Below are 19,237 nucleotides of genomic sequence, written 5' to 3'. Positions count from 1 at the left end.
CTTGTGAATCAAAAAACTTTCAGATAATTCTAGCTCCCGGCCATCAAGTAACCACCAACCTTCAAGCTATCCCAACTGAGGCCCCAGACATCACTGAGCAGGGTCAAGCCAACCCTGCATTGCCCTGTCAAGGGCAGACCCAGAGGAATCAGTGAGCATGATAAAATAGTTATTTTGAGCCATTAAATTCTGGTTTAATTTGTTATACAGCAAGAGTAAACTAGATCAAAAAAAAGTGAAGAATATTTGACAAAGAAAATAAATATCCTGTGATAAACCATAACGGAAAAGAATATGAAAAAGAATGTGTGTGTGTGTGTGTGTGTGTGTGTGTGTGTGTGTGTATTATATCTGAATCACTTTGCTGTACAGCAGAAATTAATACATTATAAATCAACTAAACTTCAATAAAATAAATTACAAAAATCAAAGAAAATAACCAATATGCTCATTAGTCTTTCATTAAATTTCACTTAATTCACGTCAATTATAGCAAACCAGCAGCAGATGAATCCCATTCTGTACACCAAATGGTGATTGCAGCATTCTTGTGGGTAATTGGGGCTGAACTTCATCTACATATTTACAGATTCACACCCAGTGATATATCTGAATTCAGACTATGACCCTTTGGGTACCTTATTCCAGAGCTCTGAAAAGCCATCTCTTAACTTTTATGTCGGTGTCCCATGATATCTCTACCACTTACTCCCTTCTTTGGAGAGCTAGGCAAACTTATGACAGTTTTAATTAGTTGTAGAGTGAGATGCTATTGAATAAATAATAGGAGTCTGAAGTCTATGGCAGGACTTCCCTGGTGGTGCAGTGGTTGGGAGTCTGCCTGCCAATGCAGGGGACATGGGTTCGAGCCCTGGTTCGGGAAGATACCACATGCCACGGAGCAACTAAGCCCTGTGCCACAACTACTGAGCCTGTGCTCTACAGCCCACGAGCCACAACTACTTAGGCCATGTGCCACAACTACTGAAGCCCATGTGCCTAGAGCCTGTGCTCCACAACAACAGAAGCCACTGCAATGAGAAGCCCGTGCACCGCAAGGAAGAGTAGCCCCTGCTCGCCACAACTAGAGGAAGCCCACATGCAGCAACGAAGACCCAACGCAATAAATAAATACACACATACATACATACATTTATTAAAAAAAAAGAAAGTATTCAGATGAATTCATTTGTTTAGAACTGACAGGTAGCACAGATGAGACTAGCTGGAATTAGACGTCAATCCAAAAAAGAAAAAAAATGTCTATGGCAAAAGTGTCATGGCTTCCTTTTTTTTTTGTTTGTTTTGTTATGTTTTGTTTTGTTTTTTGCGGTATGCAGGCCCCTCACCGCTGCGGCCCCTTCCGCTGCGGAGCACAGGCCCCGGACACGCAGGTCCAGAGGCCATGGCCCAAGGGCCCAGCCGCTCCGTGGCATGTGGGATCCTCCCGGACCGGGGCACGAACCCACGTCCCCTGCATCAGCAGGCAGACTCCCAACCACTGCGCCACCAGGGAAGCCCAAGGCTTCCTTTAATGTCCCTTGTTTTTCAGTTGTACAGTTAGGACTGAACTAATGTACATGCAGTAAATAACTCATTCTTTACCTTCCACAATACTGGACTTGGCAAGATATCCTGAAGAGGATTTCAGAGCGCCACTGAACACAAAGAAACTGGCACCAGTCACTAAAATAGCAATAGAAATAGTTTAGTGAAGAAAGACTCTGAGTTGGAGGGGTTGAAAATAATAATGAAATATTTGGTAGTTAGGGACTCCAACCATCATCATACAGAAAACAAAAAACACCGATTCTATACACCACAATACGCAAGTAACCAATAATTCAAATACTAATGATAGCTTAGAGAATGAGGTTTTAAGATATACTCTTCCATTCTGTTTTGTGCTTCCTTCAATCAAGAAGCAAAGAAATCTTAGTGGTCATGACTAGGGCTTGGTCTGCAGCTTGTTTTTGTAAACAAAATTTTATTTGAACACAGCCATATCCATTCATTTACATATTGTCTATGGCTGTTTTTGAAGTATGATGCCAGAGTGTTGGCGACAAAGACCACAGGCCTGCAAAGACCACTATTCACAGGAAAAGTCTGCTGACCCCTGATCTAATTCATTGCTTTTTTTAGATCAAACATATTTTGAATATGGAGATATGGTTCCAACTATTTTATTTACCAAGTGGAGCTATTAAAAAAACAAACACCTATTTAAAAGACAAACACCTCTTCATGAAAGAAAGGATATTTAATTACATTTAGCTTTATGAAAACTGCACTACACTTTTTATTTCTCCACATCTTAAACTGGACTGAGCTATTCCACCTTCCTACCCATTGGCCCTACAGTATCTCTAATGGGTAGGTGATCCAGCCTTTGTCAGAGACTCCTAGTGACAGGGAGCCCACAAAGCACAAGGCAACCATTTCTATTTCTGGATAGCTCTCAGTGTTACAGAGTGTGCTCTCAAATTGAGCCCAAATCTAGATCCTTGTAGCTTTCACCCACTGGTGCAGGTTTTGGTCTTTTGTAGCTATAGAGAGTAAGGTGAATATTGTTTCCACATAATAGAAAACCTTAAAAATAGAGATAGCTATTTTTCACTCTCTTTCAATCTGTACTTTTCCAGGTTAAACATTTATACTTTATTCAAGAGGTCTTCTTTTGACCTAGTTTCTAAACATCTCACAGGCCTTGAATCATCCTCTAAAGACCTTCTAGTTTTATCACCAATTATGTTAATGATATCCAGAACTTATTCAAATATTATAGATATGATTTGACTAATAGGGAGCATAGTGGATTTATCACCAACCTATTTTAGATAGTATATTTGAATATACATGTGCTCAGTACCTTTTACGCCTTTACTAAACAACTGATTTAAAAAATAAACTGAAGACAATGACCTACAGTATGTCTACTAGAGAAGTATTTCATAAAGCATACTAAAGAAAGCTAGTTTTAGGAGATATTCTGAGGGAAAGAAAGATTCATGGTCAAATAAATTTGGGAAGGTCTAGGCACTATCCTGCTTTTGTAAAATCACAATACACATCAGTTTGTTAAAGGCTCTGAAAAGTCCTGCAGTAAAGAAATCTGCTTAAACTTGTTTAACATAGGATTTCTCAGTCTAATATAATAAGCTAAACTTTTATTTATTTATGTGAATATTTTAAAAAACCATAGAAGCTGATAAGACACTTTAGGAAATGGCACATTGAGCAATGCTTCTTAAATTCTCATGTGTATTTGAATAACACAGCAATTGTGTTAAAACACAAATTCTGACTTAGCAGAAATGGGGTATGGAGTCTTCATCTCTAACAATCTTCTAAGTGATGAGACCACATTCTGAGTACCACCGAATCTGGAAGGCTTCCTTCAGAATCCTGTCAACCTATTAATTTAATTAACATTCTTTGGGTATGGTCATTCAAAAAGCTCTAAATCCACCTAAGCATATTCTCACCATGGGGCCTAGTCTTCTACCTTCAAATAGCAATGCTGGTGGCTCTGTCAGTATCCTGAGGCAGTATTTTCAAGATGCTCCCCTCAATAACAGAGATCCCATTTGCAACTCTAAGTCTGGGTAGTCAACATACTCCTAAAGAATAAGCTTGGAAAGGTTAATTTAATCAAACTGTGGTCACCTATTCTGACAGTGAGTGTTATGGGGCTGACATATCCAACTCTCCAGTTCCAATCTCCAATCTTCCATTCTTATAACCTCAATCAGCTCAAACACTCACCCTTTCTGGGTTGATTGTGAATACTGATAGCCTGGGTCTGATAGTTGCCATCATCATTCTGGACACACACGAGATGAGAGTCTGCCTTCTCATTGAAGCAGGCACCTCCTGCCAGGACATGCTCATTGGACTTGTTCATGGCTTTCATCATCTGCAATCAAAGAAAGGCTAACTTTCTTATTCTGCCAAGAACGGGCATTTTTTGGTGTGTCTGACATAGCACCACTCCACAACTTCTCAAAGACAAAAGAGAATATTATTATTTAATTAAAGTGACAAAGGAGCTACCAAATAATGAAAACAAAGTGAAAAATCAGTCACGATTAATAAAAATTCACATACTTGTTGAATTCTCTCTATAGTTTATAGGTGATTTATATTACAAGCCAAACACATGACATTTTGCATTCATCTTCTTTTTATTGCTGCACTAAATGCAAGTAACTAAAATTAGTTTAGCTAATTACAATAGTTTCTCCTATCCACTGGATTCTCTGAGAATATATATACACTGAAATTCTAAGTCAAAAGAATGTCCCATATTTAAGTCTATCTTGCCTTCTTTTTCTACATCCATACAAAGGAGTGCTTTCCTCTACAAATATATGAACTCCATTATTTCTTAGTTTTATTAACTTATGTTTGATATCTTCAATGAAATCACTTACTAATATTTTGCTTTGTTCTTATAAAGAGAGTTAAGGTGATAATTCTGAACCTAACCTGGAAAAACTCATCGGCCACCACTTTGTATCTAGTAAATAAATCTGAGCTTATACCATCTTGATGCTAAAATCTGGCTTCTCGTTGAAACAGGCTAATGATAATTTATTCGTTTCTTTTTATTCCCATTTTTTCCTTCATGTCATCATCTGTTCAACTTTCTAATTCAATCTTTTTAAATGGCTTTGATCTTTTGAAAGCTCTAGTTTAAAACTTTTATTTTCTTTTACTCCCCTCTTCTTCTTACATTATAAACTGCAGTGTGAAAAACAGCAGATGAGTGCTCTGATACCTTTTATATTCTTGTATCACTATACTCAAAAAAATGTATTGAAATAAAATTCACGACATAAAGTTAACCACTTTAAAGTGAACAACTCAGTGGCATTTAGTACATTCACAACGTTCTTCAACCACCACTCTTATCTAGTTCCAAAACACTTCCATCATTCATTCCAAAGTAAAATCCCTCACTCATTAACCAGTTTCTTCCCATTCCCCCCTCCAACCACCAATCTGCATTCTGTCTGTATTCTGGATATTTCATATAAATGGAACCACATAATATGTGACTACTGTGTCTGGCTTCTTTCACTTAGCATAATGTTTTGGGAGCTCATCCATGGTATAGCATATATCAATACTTCATTCCCTTTTATGGCTAAATAATATTTCATTGTGCATATACACCACAATTTGTTTAACCATCCATCCATGAATGTTTGGGCTATGTCCGCCTTTTGGCTATTGTGAATAGTGCTACTATGAAAATGTGTGTACATGTACTTGTTATGAGGACTTGTTTTCAATACTTCGGAATATATACTGGGGGTAGAATTACAGGGTCATTTGGTAATTCTATGTTTAACTTTTTGAGGAGCTGCCAAAATGTTTTTCACAGTGGATGAACGATTTAAAATTTCCACCAACAGTGTACTAGGTTTCTAATTTCTCTGCAGCCTTGTCAACACTTGTTATTTTCCACTGTTGTTGTTGTTTTTTATAGCCATCCTAGTAGGTATGAAGGAGTACCTCATTGTGGTTTTGATTTGCATTTCCCTAGTGACTGATGACATTAAGCATCTTTCAAGTGCTTGTTGGCCATTCTTCTTTGGAGAAATGTGTCTTCAAGTCCTTTGCTCGTTTTTAAATTGGATTGTTTGTCTTTTGTGTTGAGTTATAAGAGTTCTTTACGTATTCTAGATCTAGAGACCAGATCCTTATCAGATATATAGATTGCAAATATTTTCTCCCACTGTATTGGTTGTCTTTTCACTTTCTTGTTAATGTCCTTGGATGCACAAAAGGTTTTAATTTTTATTAAGTCCAATTTATGTATTTTTTTCTTTTTTTGCTTGTGCTTTTGGTGTCATATCTAAAAATCCACTGCCAAATCAAAGGTCATGAAAACTTACCCTCATGTTTTTTTCTAAGAGCTTTATGGCTTTAGCTCTTATATTTAGGTCACTGATCCATTTTGAGTTAAACTTCGTTCATGGTTTGAAGTAAGGGTACAACTTAATTCTTTTTATATGTGGATATTCAGTTGTCCTAGTACCATTTGTTGAAGACTATTCTTTCACCATTAAATAGTCTTGGCATGCTTGTCAAAATCAACTGGACATAAATGTGTGAATTTATTTCTGGGACCTTAATTCTACTCCATGCCAATACCACACTATTTTGATTACTGTAGCCTTGCAATAAGTTTTGAAATTGGGAAGTGTGTAGGTTCCAATTTTGTTCTTTCACAAGATTATTTTGGCTTCAGAGTCCCTTGCAATTCCAAATGAATTTGAATATTGGCTTTCCATTTCTACAAAAAAAAAAGGCCACTGGAATTCTGATAGGGCTTGCACTGGATCTGTAGATCACTTTGGTAGTATTGACATATTAACAACATTAAGTCTTCCAATACATGAACATGAGATGTCTTCCCATTTATTTAGGTCTTCTTCAAGTTCTTTCAACAAGTTTTATAGTTTTCAGGTTTCAAGTCTTTTACCTCCTTGGTAAATTTATTTCTCGGTACTGTATCGATACAATTCTGAGATATCATCATCTCCTGGTTTGACTTTGTTATGTTTATAACTCTTACAAAGTTAATATTTTGATATATAGCTGTATCGCCAGAGGCATCCAAACAATAATTAAATATTCCTCTCACACTAACTTTTATCAACCCATTAAAACAAACCAGTTCTATCAGGGTTTTCCAAAGATTACTTTTAAATAAGTTTTTGCAAATAAGATAAGTCGGCTAGAAGATTCCTACTTAGGGAAGTCAATAGATAGACTAATTTAGGTTCTCATTTGCAATTTACACTTGTATCACATGAGGGAAACGGCTACAATCATATACAGCAATTCTAAAAAAATATATCCATCGTTTCTTCCAAATCATTAGGCTAAAGTGGTTTCTAATTTTGTCTACATTGAACAGATTAAAAATATTTTCAGGAATTCCCTGGCAGTCCAGTGGTTAGGACTCAGCGCTCTCACTTGCAAGCCTTGGGTTCAATCCCTGGTCGGGGAACTAAGATCGCGCAAGCTGCACGGCATGGCCAAAAAAATTTTTTTTATAAATAAATATTTTTGATTCAGACATTCTGAATAAATTAGCTAGCCTCTAAGAAAATCATTTCCCTGGATGTCAATTTCAAGCCCAATGAGATTTTAAAAACTTCGCATTTTTTTAGAAATGAATGAACAGATTTTTTTCTCTTAAAACTATGTTCATTTATACCAAAAGGAGAATTTCCCAGATATTCAAAGGATCTTACTGAACATAAAATAAACTTACACTTGTTATATGATGATATAAATACTGGATTTTCCATTTTATTTGTGCCATTTCTCTGCTCTGTCAATTCAAATTCTGCAATATCTCTTGACCTATCACTATTGTCACTGCAGTTCAAGACCAATTTACCTCTTTTCTGGATATAATAACAACTTTATAACTGTTTTATCTATAGTCAGTCTCTAGCAGCACTGACTCATTCCACATGTGAAATAAAATTCATAGTTTATGGCAACACAAGAAAAATTTAAACATAAAAAATTCTCTCTGCCTTTTGGCTTCCTCTCTCCCCTCTACTACTGTGCACTGTGACTCGGCATTATGCATCCACCAAACCTCCCCACTGGCAGAAATACCTGCTTAACCATGAATGCAACATTCTCCTAGCTCCAACAAGACCACTTAAAAGATAACATTGCTTCTGGATCTTGTAAGGGGGCCATTTTTTGCAGATCTGGATTGTGTAAACTGTCAGTAATATGTCATTTAGTGTACAGCACTCTGTCTCAAAAAACTTATAATTGTGCTTTGAATTCTAATGGGCATATCATTTCTCAGAGCTTTCTGAGATGCTGTTCTGGGTTATAATCCTCAATTTGGCTCAAATAAAATTTTTCTTTTCTTTCTTAGACTGATGATTAATTTTTAGTCCACACAGAATGTTCCCACATTTACAAAGCACAGCTCTGATCATATCACATCTTCCCCACCTTGTCCTCCATTCAAATCACAAGCATCCTATGCTCTAACCCCAAACCAACTTTCTTGTCTTATCTCTCTTCCTACTGTATCCTTACAAGCAGGATTACTTCCATTTTCCATCTCTGAGCTTTAGCATATGCTATTTTTTAGTCTCCCTTTTCTTCTCCCATATCCAAGCACCTGAAAAAGCTGACCCCAAATCAAGGCTTAGGAAAAACACCAACTCCTGCATATAGCCTTCTTTAATTCCCTATCAGATACTAATGTGACCACTCCCTTCTTTGAACTGCCATAGCACATTCTTTGCATTTCTTATATGGCATCATCCACATTCAGTCCTGGATCTGATTAATAGCAAGGATTCAAGCCAGACTGCCTATATTTCAATCCCGGCTTTGCTACTAACTAGCTGTATGTCACTGGGCAAGTTACTTGATTTCTCTGCGTCCCAATTTCTTCCTAATTCTTCCTTCCTTTCTAAATTTCATGGGAATTCCCTGGTAGTGCAGTGATTAAGAATCTGCCTGGGGGCTTCCCTGGTGGCACAGTGGTTAAGAATCTGCCTGCCAATGCAGGGGACACGGGTTCGAGCCTTGGTCCGGGAAGATCCCACATGCTGCGGAGCAACTAAGCCCGTGCACCACAACTACTGAGCCTGCGCTCTAGAGCCTGCGAGCCACAACCACTGAGCCCACAAGCCACAACTACTGAAGCCCGTGAACCTAGAGCCCGTGCTCCGCAACAAGAGAAGCCACTGCAATGAGAAGCCTGCACACCACAATGAAGAGTAGCCCCCACTCGCTGCAACTAGAGAAAGCCCACATGCAGCAACAAAGACCCAAAGCAGCCAAAAATAAATAAATTAATTAAAAATTAAAAAAAGGAATCTGCCTGCCAATACAGGGGACATGGTTTCAAGCCCTGGTCTGGGAAGATCCTACATGCCACGAAGCAACTAAGCCCGTGCACCACAACTACTGAGCCTGTGTTCTAGAGCCTGTGAGCCACAACTACTGAGCCTGAGCGCCTAGAGCCTGTGCTCTGCAACAAGAGAAACCACCACAATGAGAAGCTCACGCACTGCAACGAAGAGTAGCCCCTGCCCGCCACAACTAGAAAAAGCCTGCACGCAGCCACGAAGACCCAAATGCAGCCAAAAATAAATACATAAAAATAAATTTTAAAAAGTAACTATTTCATGTGATGAGGACTAAACAAATTAATATTAATAAAGTGCTTAGAACAGCACCAAGAGCATAATAAGCTCGAGTGTTTGTTAAATAAAATTTGTATGCTCATCTCCTCCACACTGCTTATAAAATTGTAAAGCAACCTTCAAGTCAGCAGCAAATAATTCAATTGAGTACATCTTATGAGATAATGGGATTCAGACCTTCCTAAGAGCTCACAAATTAGTGACAATGACATACTGATAAAAGGCAGGAAGCAACTTCTGTAACAACAGTATGTGCAAAATCAATAACATCTATGAAGTGCCAACCATGAGCCAGGCACTGACCTAAATTCTATTTTGGTCTTATATCAAAAGGACCATTTTAACATACCAAGTGAAGCAGTACATAAGCTTTATTTTCCTGTGTTTCCCACCCCCAGAGTCTAACCATTCACACAATCACAAAAACCAATTTAAAAAATATAGTTCTAGGGGAATTCCCCGGTGGTTTAGTGGTTAGGACTTGACGCTTTCACTGCCGGGGCCCAGGTTCGATACCTGGTCGGAGAACTAAGATCCTGCAAGCCTCACGGTGGAAAAAAAAAAAAAAGAAAGAAACTTTAAAAAAGAATGTAAAAGATGTACAAATATTAATATATTATACAAACTTAGAGGAAACAGAAATCATTACAGCTTAGAATAATCTGAAAAGGCGGCCCCCCCCCCAAAAAAAAGATGGGAACAGAGGAAAGGAGGAGTGATACTGTCTGGAAAATGGAGAATTCAAGGAAGGTTTCCTAAAAGCTTTAACATTTGAATTGGTTTTGAAATCAGGTACACAGGAAGAACACTTTGGATAAAGAGAAAAGCATGAGTAAAGGAAGAGAAACAGAACTGAGAAAGGAACACCGAAATGAATAACAATGGGACAGGTGGAGGAATATCCTTCCCTGGAGATATTTAGGGAAGATATAAATATTTGTCCTTCCAGTTAGCTGGGGTTCACTTGTGTCTAGAACCTGGCATCTACCTTCCAGATTCTTGTGTGTAGAGGGGGAGGAAAAAAATTAAATAAATAAGTAAAATATATGTTAGACATTGATAAGTGCTATACAGAAAAATAAAGCATGAAGGAGGACTAGGAGTACTGGCTAGTGTGATTTAATATTGGATACTTAGGAGAGGTCTTACTGAAAAGTGAGGGAAAAGCCATGGGAATATGTAAGGAAGAGCCTTACAGGCATTTAGAATAGCTGGTGCAATGGCTGTGTGGTTGTAGCATGTTAGTAAGCCAGGCGGTTTCAAGGAACATTAATTAAGGACAGTGTGACTGAAAAAGGAGAGGTATAAGAAGTTAGGTTAGACAGGTAATGGTTTAAGAAGTACAAATGCTATAGAAGACTTCAGTGATAGTTCTGACTGGTATGAAAGATCTTCGAAGAATTTTCAGCAGAGGAGTGACATGATTTGACTTAGTTTTAACAGGATCACTTGGGCTGCTGTGTTGAAAATAAACTGATGGGGGAAAGGCTACCAATAAGAAGACCAGTTAGACATGAAAGGATGTTCAACATCACTAATCATTAAAGAAAAACAAAACTACAATGAGGTATCACCTCACACCAGTCAGAATGGCCATCATCAAAAAATCTACAAACAATAAATGCTGGAGAGGGTGTGGAGAAAAGGGAACCCTCTTGCACTGTTGGTGGGAATGTAAATTGATATAGCCACTATGTGGAACAGTATGGAGGTTCCTTAAAAAACTAAAAATAGAACTACCATATGACCCAGCAGTCCCCCTACTGGGCATATACCCTGAGAAAACCACAATTCAATAAGAGTCATGTACCACAATGTACACTGCAGCACTATTTGCAATAGCCAGGACACGGAAGCAACCTAAGTGTCCATCGACAGATGAATGGATAAAGAAGATGTGCCACATATATACAATGGAAAAAGAAACAAAATTGAATTATTTATAGTGAGGTAGATGGACCTAGAGACTGTCATACAGAGTGAAGTAAGTCAGAAAGAGAAAAACAACTACTGTATGCTAACACATATATATGGAATCTAAAACAAAAAAAAGAAAATGGTTCTGAAGAACCTAGGGGCAGGACAGGAATAAAGACACAGACATAGAGAATGTACTTGAGGACATGGGGAGGGGGAAGGGCAAGCTGGGACAAAGTGAGAGAGTGGCATTGACATATATACCCTACCAAATGTAAAACAGATAGCTAGTGGGAACCAGCCGCATAGCACAGGGAGATCAGCTTGGTGCTTTGTGACCACCTAGAGGGGTGGGATAAGGAGGGTGGGAGGGAGACTCCAAGAGGGAGGAGATATGGGGATATATGTATATGTATAGCTGATTCACTTTGTTATAAAGCAGAAACTAACATGCCATTGTAAAGCAATTAAACTCTAATAAAGATGTTTAAAAAAATGAAAAAAAAGACCAGTTAGGAGACCACTACACAAATCAAAGATTAACTTAGACCAAGACTGGCCTCAGGATTGAGGGGTGGTTGGGTTCCAGATATATTTGGAAGGTAGAGCCAGAAGAATTTCCAAACAGACTGGACACAGAATACGAAAGAAGCCTTAAAGATGACTCCGAAGTTTTGAGCCTGGTAACTGGAAGGATGGCACTGCCATTAACTTAGGGAAGACTACAAGAAGAGGAGGTTTTGAGGGAAGATCAGGAGGTCAGAATTGAACTTGCTAAGCTTGAGATGCCTATGTAAGTAGAGATGTCAAGTGGGCAAGAAGACACTCAAGTTGAGGAGTTCCCTGGTAGCCTAGTGGTTAGGATTCCAGGCTTCCACTGCCGTGGCTGGGGTTTAATCCCTGGTCAGGGAACTAAGATCCTGCAAGCCATGTGGCACAGCCGACAAAGTTAATTAATTAATTAATTTTTTAAAAAGACCCTCAAGTCTAACAAAACAGGGAAGACAGTCAGGCTGAAGGAAGATATTTGGAAGACATCAGTATAGAGACAGTATTTAAGGCCAGGAGACTGGATAGCTCACCAAGGAAATGGATAGAGACAAATAAAACTTACAGGGACTGAGCCCTTGAGTTTTTCAAAATGAGTGAAATATGGGGTCAGAAAGAGGGATGTACGGAGATAGAAATTAAATTGTGGGAGATGAGGGATGCCGAAGGAGTCCAGGGTTTCTTGTGGTGCTTGAACACAATGAGATTAGAGCTGGTAGTCTCAAAGCCAAAAGTGGCAGCAAGCTTGTAAGTGCTGGGAGATAGGGAAGGCCAGGGGTTTGGCAAGAAACAGCATTCTGAAGCCACTGTTCACCCCTATCAATGGGCATGCAGTGACACTGGAGGGAGGGGAAGACAATCTCACTCTGAACATGCAGTGTTCAGCAGTGACCTCCTGGTGCAGTCACTGGAGGGAGAGCAGCCAGGGCTCCTTCTTGGGGATCCTTATATTTTCATTTAACCTGTGGTTAAATACCGTCTTCCATGTATAACACTGGGAACAGCTATGCTAATAATCAATGGAACAGCACCTCCTTCCTCTGCACTATTTTCCAGAGCAGTTTTCACCAACTCCTTTCATTCTTTTGAAAAGAACACTATCAGCGCCTCCATCCCAAGAGAAAAGAAATGTATTCCTTGAGGGCCAGAAAATAAAACATTCCTTAAGCAGATTTTAGGGCCATCTGTTTTTATTTGTGCTACAATGAACCTTTAAAATTATGCTTTTGTAACTTCACATTTCTCTGAAGAATATGTGTAGCTTTGAACTAAAATAAACCAAAACTCTGATTTTAGAATTACACAGGGAAAAGAATCTCAAGAGGCCATTCAGCCTAAATTATACAAGACGGGGATTACATAGATATACAACTTCACAGATTCTTGCATTATATCACAACCAATATAAATTTCTCTATTTCTCTCTGGTTTTGAGTAAAGAATTAATATAATTTTGTTCCTTTTTGCTTGAAACTTTGACATAAGGTTAACTCTTTGGCTCTATTGCCCCTGTGACATGATGAAAGTTTGAATGTCCACTACATTTCTTGAAAATTTTTGTTATTTTTTAGTTATATTTAAAATAATTGGCAAAATGTACATATTTAGTACATATTTAAAGTGTACAATCTGATGAATTTTGGTATGTGTATATACCCATATAAACAACACTTGAAATCACTCTACTCTGTTCCACCAATCTAGAAATACACAGTATACCAAAACCATACTGTCTTGATTAACCTACCTTTAAAATAAGCCTTAACATCAGGTAGTGTAAGTCTTTGAATTATGTTCTTCTTCAAAGTTGTCTCAGCTATTCTAGATTTTTTGCATCTCCATATATATTTTAGAATCAGTGTCTCAGTTTCTATTTTGAAACAGCCTGCTGGTATTTTGATTGGGTCTGTATTGAAGCTATGAATCAATTCCGGGAGAAATGACATCTTAACAATATTGAGTCTTCTGATTCATAAAAAAAGTATATCTCTTCACTTATTTGAGTCTTCAATTTCTCTTAACAATATTCTGTAGTTTTCAGTGTATGAAAATAGTACTGTTTTTTAAAACTATTTATTTATTTATTTTTGGCTGCGTTGGGTCTTGCTGCACATGGGCTTTCTCTAGTTGCGGCAAGCGGGGGCTACTCTTTGTTGCGGTGTGTGGGCTTTTCACTGCGGTGGCTTCTCTTGTTGCGGAGCACGGGCTCTAGGCCTGCGGGGTTCAGTAGTTGTGGCTTGCAGGCTCTAGAGCACAGGCTCAGTAGTTGTGGCGCACGGGCTTAGCTGCTCCACGGCATGTGGGATCTTCCCGGACCAGGGCTCGAACCCATGTCCCCTGCATTAGCAGGCATATTCTTAACCACTGTGCCACCAGGGAAGCCCTACTGTATTGTTTTTAAATTCCAATTTCTGATTGTTAGTATACAGAAATACAGTTGACTTTTACAGAATGATTTTGCAACTGTGATAAATTCATTGGACCACATCTAGTACTATTCCGTAAATTCTTTAGAATTTCCTACATAGACAATCATGTTATCTGTGAATAAAGACAATCTTACTTCTTTTTTTCATCTGTATTCCTCTAATTTTGTTTTATTGCCTTATTACATTGGCTAGAAGATCCACTGAAATGCTAAATAGAAATAAGAGTAGACATCATCTCCTTGTTCCCAATCTTAAAGAAGAACCAGTCAATCAAGTCACTGTTAGATATATTAATTTTAAGTTTTTCATAAATTCTCTTTATTAGATTGTAAAAGTTCTCTTCTATTTTTAAACTGCTGATACATATATATATATGTATATACATATACACAGATAGATAGATATCTCTATATATATATAGAGAGAGAGGGTGTGGGGGAGAGAGAGAGAGATTGAATGGAAGTATGAGTTCATCAAATGCTTTTTCTGCAGCAGCTTTTTCTTTTAACGTGTTTTTCCTTTCTATCCTGTTAATATGCTGAGTTACAGATTGATTTTTGAATGTTAAAGCAATTTAGCATATTTGGAATAAGCCCCATTTAGTCATGAAGTACCTTATTATTTTGTGTATTACTGAATTGGATATACTAAAAACTTGTTATGTATTTATGCAACCACCTATGAGGGATATAGGTCTGCAGTTTTCATTTCTTCCAATTTTTTTTCTAGTTTTGAAACTAGTGTAATGAAGGCCCCATCGAAAGAGATTCCCTCCTCATCTATTTTCTAAGAGTGTATAGAACTGGTGTTATTTCTTCCTTCATTTTGTAAAAGTCACCAGTGAACATATCTAGACCTGGGCTTTTCTTTGTGAAAAGGTTTATAATAATAAATTCAACTCTTTCAATGGACGCAGGGCTATTCCAGCTACCTATTTTTTCTTGACAGAGGTATGAAAGTTGATGTTCAAAGAATTTGTCCATTTTGTCCAAGTTGGACATGTACTAGCATAAATGTGTTCATAATATGCCCTATTGTCTTCTTACTATTTACAGGACCTGTAATGATATCCCTCTCACATCTCATAATGTTAATTTGTGTTTTTACTATTTTTTAATTGAAGTATAGGTGATTTACAATATTAGTTTCAGGTGTGCAACAGTGATTCAATATTTTTATAGATTATAATGCATTTAAAGTTTATAAAATAGTGACTATATTTCCCTGTGCTGTACAATATATCCTTCTAGTCTTATTTATTTTATAGACAGTAGTTTGTACCTCCTTACTCCCCTACCCATATCTTGCCACTCCCCACTCCCCTCTTCCTAGTTTATTCTCTATATCTGTGAGTCTGTTTCTGTTTGGTTATATTCATTAGTTTGTTTTATTTTTTAGATTCCACATACAAGTGATAGCATTACAGTATTTGTCTTTCTCTGTCTGACGTATTTCACTAAGCATAATACCCTCTCGGTCCGTCCATGTTGTTGTAAATGGCAGAATTTCATTCTTTCTCATGGCCGAGTAATACTCCATTACATAGATAGACAGATAGATAGATAGATAAAGAGATATATCTATGTATCACATCTTCTTTATCCATCCATCTGTTCATGGACACTTAGGTTGCTTCTATATCTTGGTTACTGTAAATTATGGTGCTATGAACATTGGGGTGGGTACATGTATATTTTCAAATTACTGTTTCTGTTTTCTTCGAATATACATCCAGGAGTGGAATTGCTGAATCATATGGCAGTTCTATCTTTACTTTTTTGAGGAATCTCCATAATATTCTCCATAGTAGCTGTACCAATTTACATTCCCACTAACAGTGTACTAGGACCCCCCTTTCTCCACAGCTTTGCCAATGTTTGTTACTTATAGGCTTTTTTAAAAATTAATTTTTATTGGAGTATAGCTGCTTATAGACATTTTGATGATAGCCATTCTGACAAGCGTGAGGTGCTATCTCACTGGGGTTTTGATTTGCATTTCTCTGATGATTAGAAATGTTGAGAAACTTTTTTTTCATGTGCCTTTGGCCATCTGTATATTTTCTTTGACACAATGTCTATTCATGTCTTCTTACCTTTTTTTTTGGCCATGCCGTGCAGCTTGCAGAATCTTAGTTCCCCGATCAAGGATCAAACCTGGGCCCCGGCAGTGAGAGCACTGACTCCTAACCACTGGACTGCCAGGGAATTCCCTTCTGACCATTTTTAAATCAGGTTGGTTGTTTTTTTGATATTGAGTTGTGTGAACCATGTATATAGTTTGGACATTAACCCCTTATCGGTCATATCATTTGCAAATATTTTCTCCTATTCAAGAGGTTGTGTTTTCATTTTGTTGATGGTTTCCTTTGGTGTAAAAAAAAATTTTACATTTAATTAGGTCCCACTTATTTATTTTTGCTTTTATTTCTTTTGCCTTAGGAGACAGATCTAAGAAAATCTTCCTACGCTTTATGTCAACAATTTTCATTTCAGTTATAGTATTCTTCAGTTCTGACTGGTTCTTTTAAATATTTTCTAGTTCCTTGTTAAAATTCTTACTGTGTTCATCTATTATTTTCCCTAATTCAGTTAGCATTCTTATTACTAATGCTTTGAACTCTTGATCTGGTAAATTATTTGTTTCATTAGTTGTTTTTTCAGGAGTTTTCTCTCGTTCTTTCAAATGAAACAAATTCCTCTGTCTTCTCATTTTGCTCAACTTCCTGTGTCTATGAAATTAGGTGGCACAGTTATCTATTCTGGTCTTGAGGGGCTGTCCTTGTATGAGTGTCCTTATACAGTGCACGGGCCGACTGGCTTTGGTGGGAGTGCTGCATCTGACACAAGCACAAACCGTCTCTTCCCCCAGGCTGTGCCGGCAGCTATCACCCTGGTACAAAGTGGGGTTGGAGGTGGAGTGGCTAGGAAGAGAGCCAGGTGTGGGCTGGGGCTTCTCCTCTGCTCGCTGGCCATCAACACCCTATTTGGGGTGCAGTGAGGCCCCAGGTTGCTGGAGCAGAATCCCTGAGGGTCAGGTCCAAGCTGTCTCAGTTCCCTCTAAGTGTGTGATCTCCCACTCCCAGCACCAGTTCCCTTGCTCCGGAGGGGAGCAGTACTAGAGCAAGAAGGGCTGAAGTGGGTGCTCAGCATGGGTTGCAATGCGGGCTATGGTAGGCCTGGTCCGTCAGAGTCCTAGAGTGCTTCAGATGCACTGCCTCCATAAACACCAGCAATGGCTGCCCCCACCCCATTCAGATGCCTTTCTGGGTCCACGTTGGCTCTGTCCTTCACAACCATGCACTCCCCTTGGCTGCAGCAGCCCTTGCCCTAGTGTGGAACTGTGTCATGGAGCAACTGGGGATGGAAAGGGCACTCAGCTCAGGCTGGGGTGCATGCTGCAGTGGTTATGGGAAACCAGCCAGAGTTCTATGCAGCTTTAATCTCCTTCCTCCACCTTTTTTCAGGAGTAGCAAGTGTTTGCATGCACTTCATAATCAGAGTCTTACAGCCCTCCTGTTAGTCACACTGGTTTTCAAACCAGCTAAGGTGCTCATCTTCTCAGTGTCAGACCTCAAGGCTAGGGTGCCCAATATGTGGCTTGAACAGCTCTCTCCCCAGGGAGGATCTCTGAGCCTATGTAATCCCCCTCCTTTTCTGTGTCTCCTTCTAGGGACACAGGTTGACCTGATCACTTCTCTTCCCTTCCTACCCGATTTTGTGCATCTGTCTTAGAGCCTTGGTTGTACAAGAATCTTGAGGCCAGTTTCCAGTTAGTTTTCAGTGAGAATTGCTCCACATGTTGATGCACTGGTGATGTGTTTGTTGGGGGGGGATGGGCAGTGAGCTCCATGTCCTCCTACTCTACCACCTTTCTTGTACCCTGTGTGTTTTCACTATTTATCTAATCAATCTGATTAGAAATTTGATTTTATTGATCTCAAGAACTTTTAGTTTCATTTTTTAAATTGTTTCTCTGCCTTCTTTTTTTTTTTTTTTGCGGTACGCGGGCCTCTCACTGTTGTGGCCTCTCCCGTTGCGGAGCACAGGCTCCGGACGCGCAGGCTCAGCGGCCATGGCCCACGGGCCCAGCCGCTCCGCGGCATGTGGGATCTTCCCAGACCAGGGCACGAACCTGCATCCCCTGCATCGGCAGGCGGACCTTCAACCACTGCGCCACCAGGGAAGCCCTCTGCCTTCTAATTTGTGAATTGCTGGTCTTTGTTATTTCCTTTCTTCTGTTTGCTTTGTGTTTCATTTGCTCTTCTTTTTCTAATTTCCTAAGGTAGAAGAGTAGGTCAATGATTTGAGATGTCTTTTTTCTCTAATATAGAAGTTTAATGCTATCAATTTCTTTCTAATCACTGCTTTAGCTGCATCCCACAAATTCTGATATGCCACGTTTTCATTTTCAGTCAGCTCAAAATATTTTCTAATTTTTCTTTAGGTTTCTTCTTTGACCCATTTGTTATTGAGAAGTGTGTATTTTATTCAAGTTTTCTATATCCTTGATGATTTTCTGTCTACTTCTTCTATCAATTATTGATACAGGGGGTTACTGAAATCTCCTAATATACTTGTGACTTCATCCTTGTAGTTCTATTTATCTATATTTGTCCTTATAGTTCTAACAGTTCTTGCTTCATGCATTTTGAAGCACTGTTATTAGATGCACAAATGTTTAGGATTGTTGTCCCCTTTTGATGAATTGATCCCTTTATAGTTATGAAATGTGCCTCCTTGTCCCTGGTAATATTGTTTATTCTGAAATACATTTTGATATTACTCTATCCACTCAAGCTTTCTTTTTTTTTTTTTTGCTGTATGCAGGCCTCTCACTGCTGTGGCCTCTCCCGTTGCGGAGCACAGGCTCCGGACGCGCAGGCTCAGCGGCCATGGCTCACAGGCCCAGCCGCTCTGCGGCATGTGGGATCTTCCCGGACTGGGGCACGAACCCGTGTCCCCTGCATCGGCAGGCGGACTCCCAACCACCGCGCCACCAGGGAAGCCCTCAAGCTTTCTTTTGATTAGTATTACTGTAGTATATCTTTTCCCATCCATTTACTTTTAAACTATCTGTATCCTCATATTCCAAGTGGTTTTCTTATTCACAGCATATAGCTGAATCTTT

At 38.8% G+C, this 19,237-nt stretch overlaps 1 protein-coding gene across 2 annotated transcripts in view; it reads right to left on the bottom strand.

The window, feature by feature from the left end:
- Positions 1-19,237, bottom strand: part of ZFYVE9 (zinc finger FYVE-type containing 9) — a 194,445-nt gene that overhangs the window by 9,613 nt on the left and 165,595 nt on the right. For both annotated transcript variants that reach the window (XM_032625358.1, XM_032625368.1), the window contains 2 exons: positions 3,769-3,919; positions 1,606-1,686 (listed from right to left, as the gene is read on the bottom strand). In XM_032625358.1, the coding sequence (XP_032481249.1) occupies positions 1,606-1,686; positions 3,769-3,919 (232 nt within the window). The remainder of the gene's footprint in view (positions 1-1,605; positions 1,687-3,768; positions 3,920-19,237) is intronic.

Source organism: Phocoena sinus, chromosome 1 (genome assembly GCF_008692025.1).
Source record: "Phocoena sinus isolate mPhoSin1 chromosome 1, mPhoSin1.pri, whole genome shotgun sequence".
NCBI classification, from domain to species: Eukaryota; Metazoa; Chordata; class Mammalia; order Artiodactyla; family Phocoenidae; genus Phocoena; species Phocoena sinus.
This window is presented reverse-complemented; position numbering and strand designations above follow the sequence as displayed.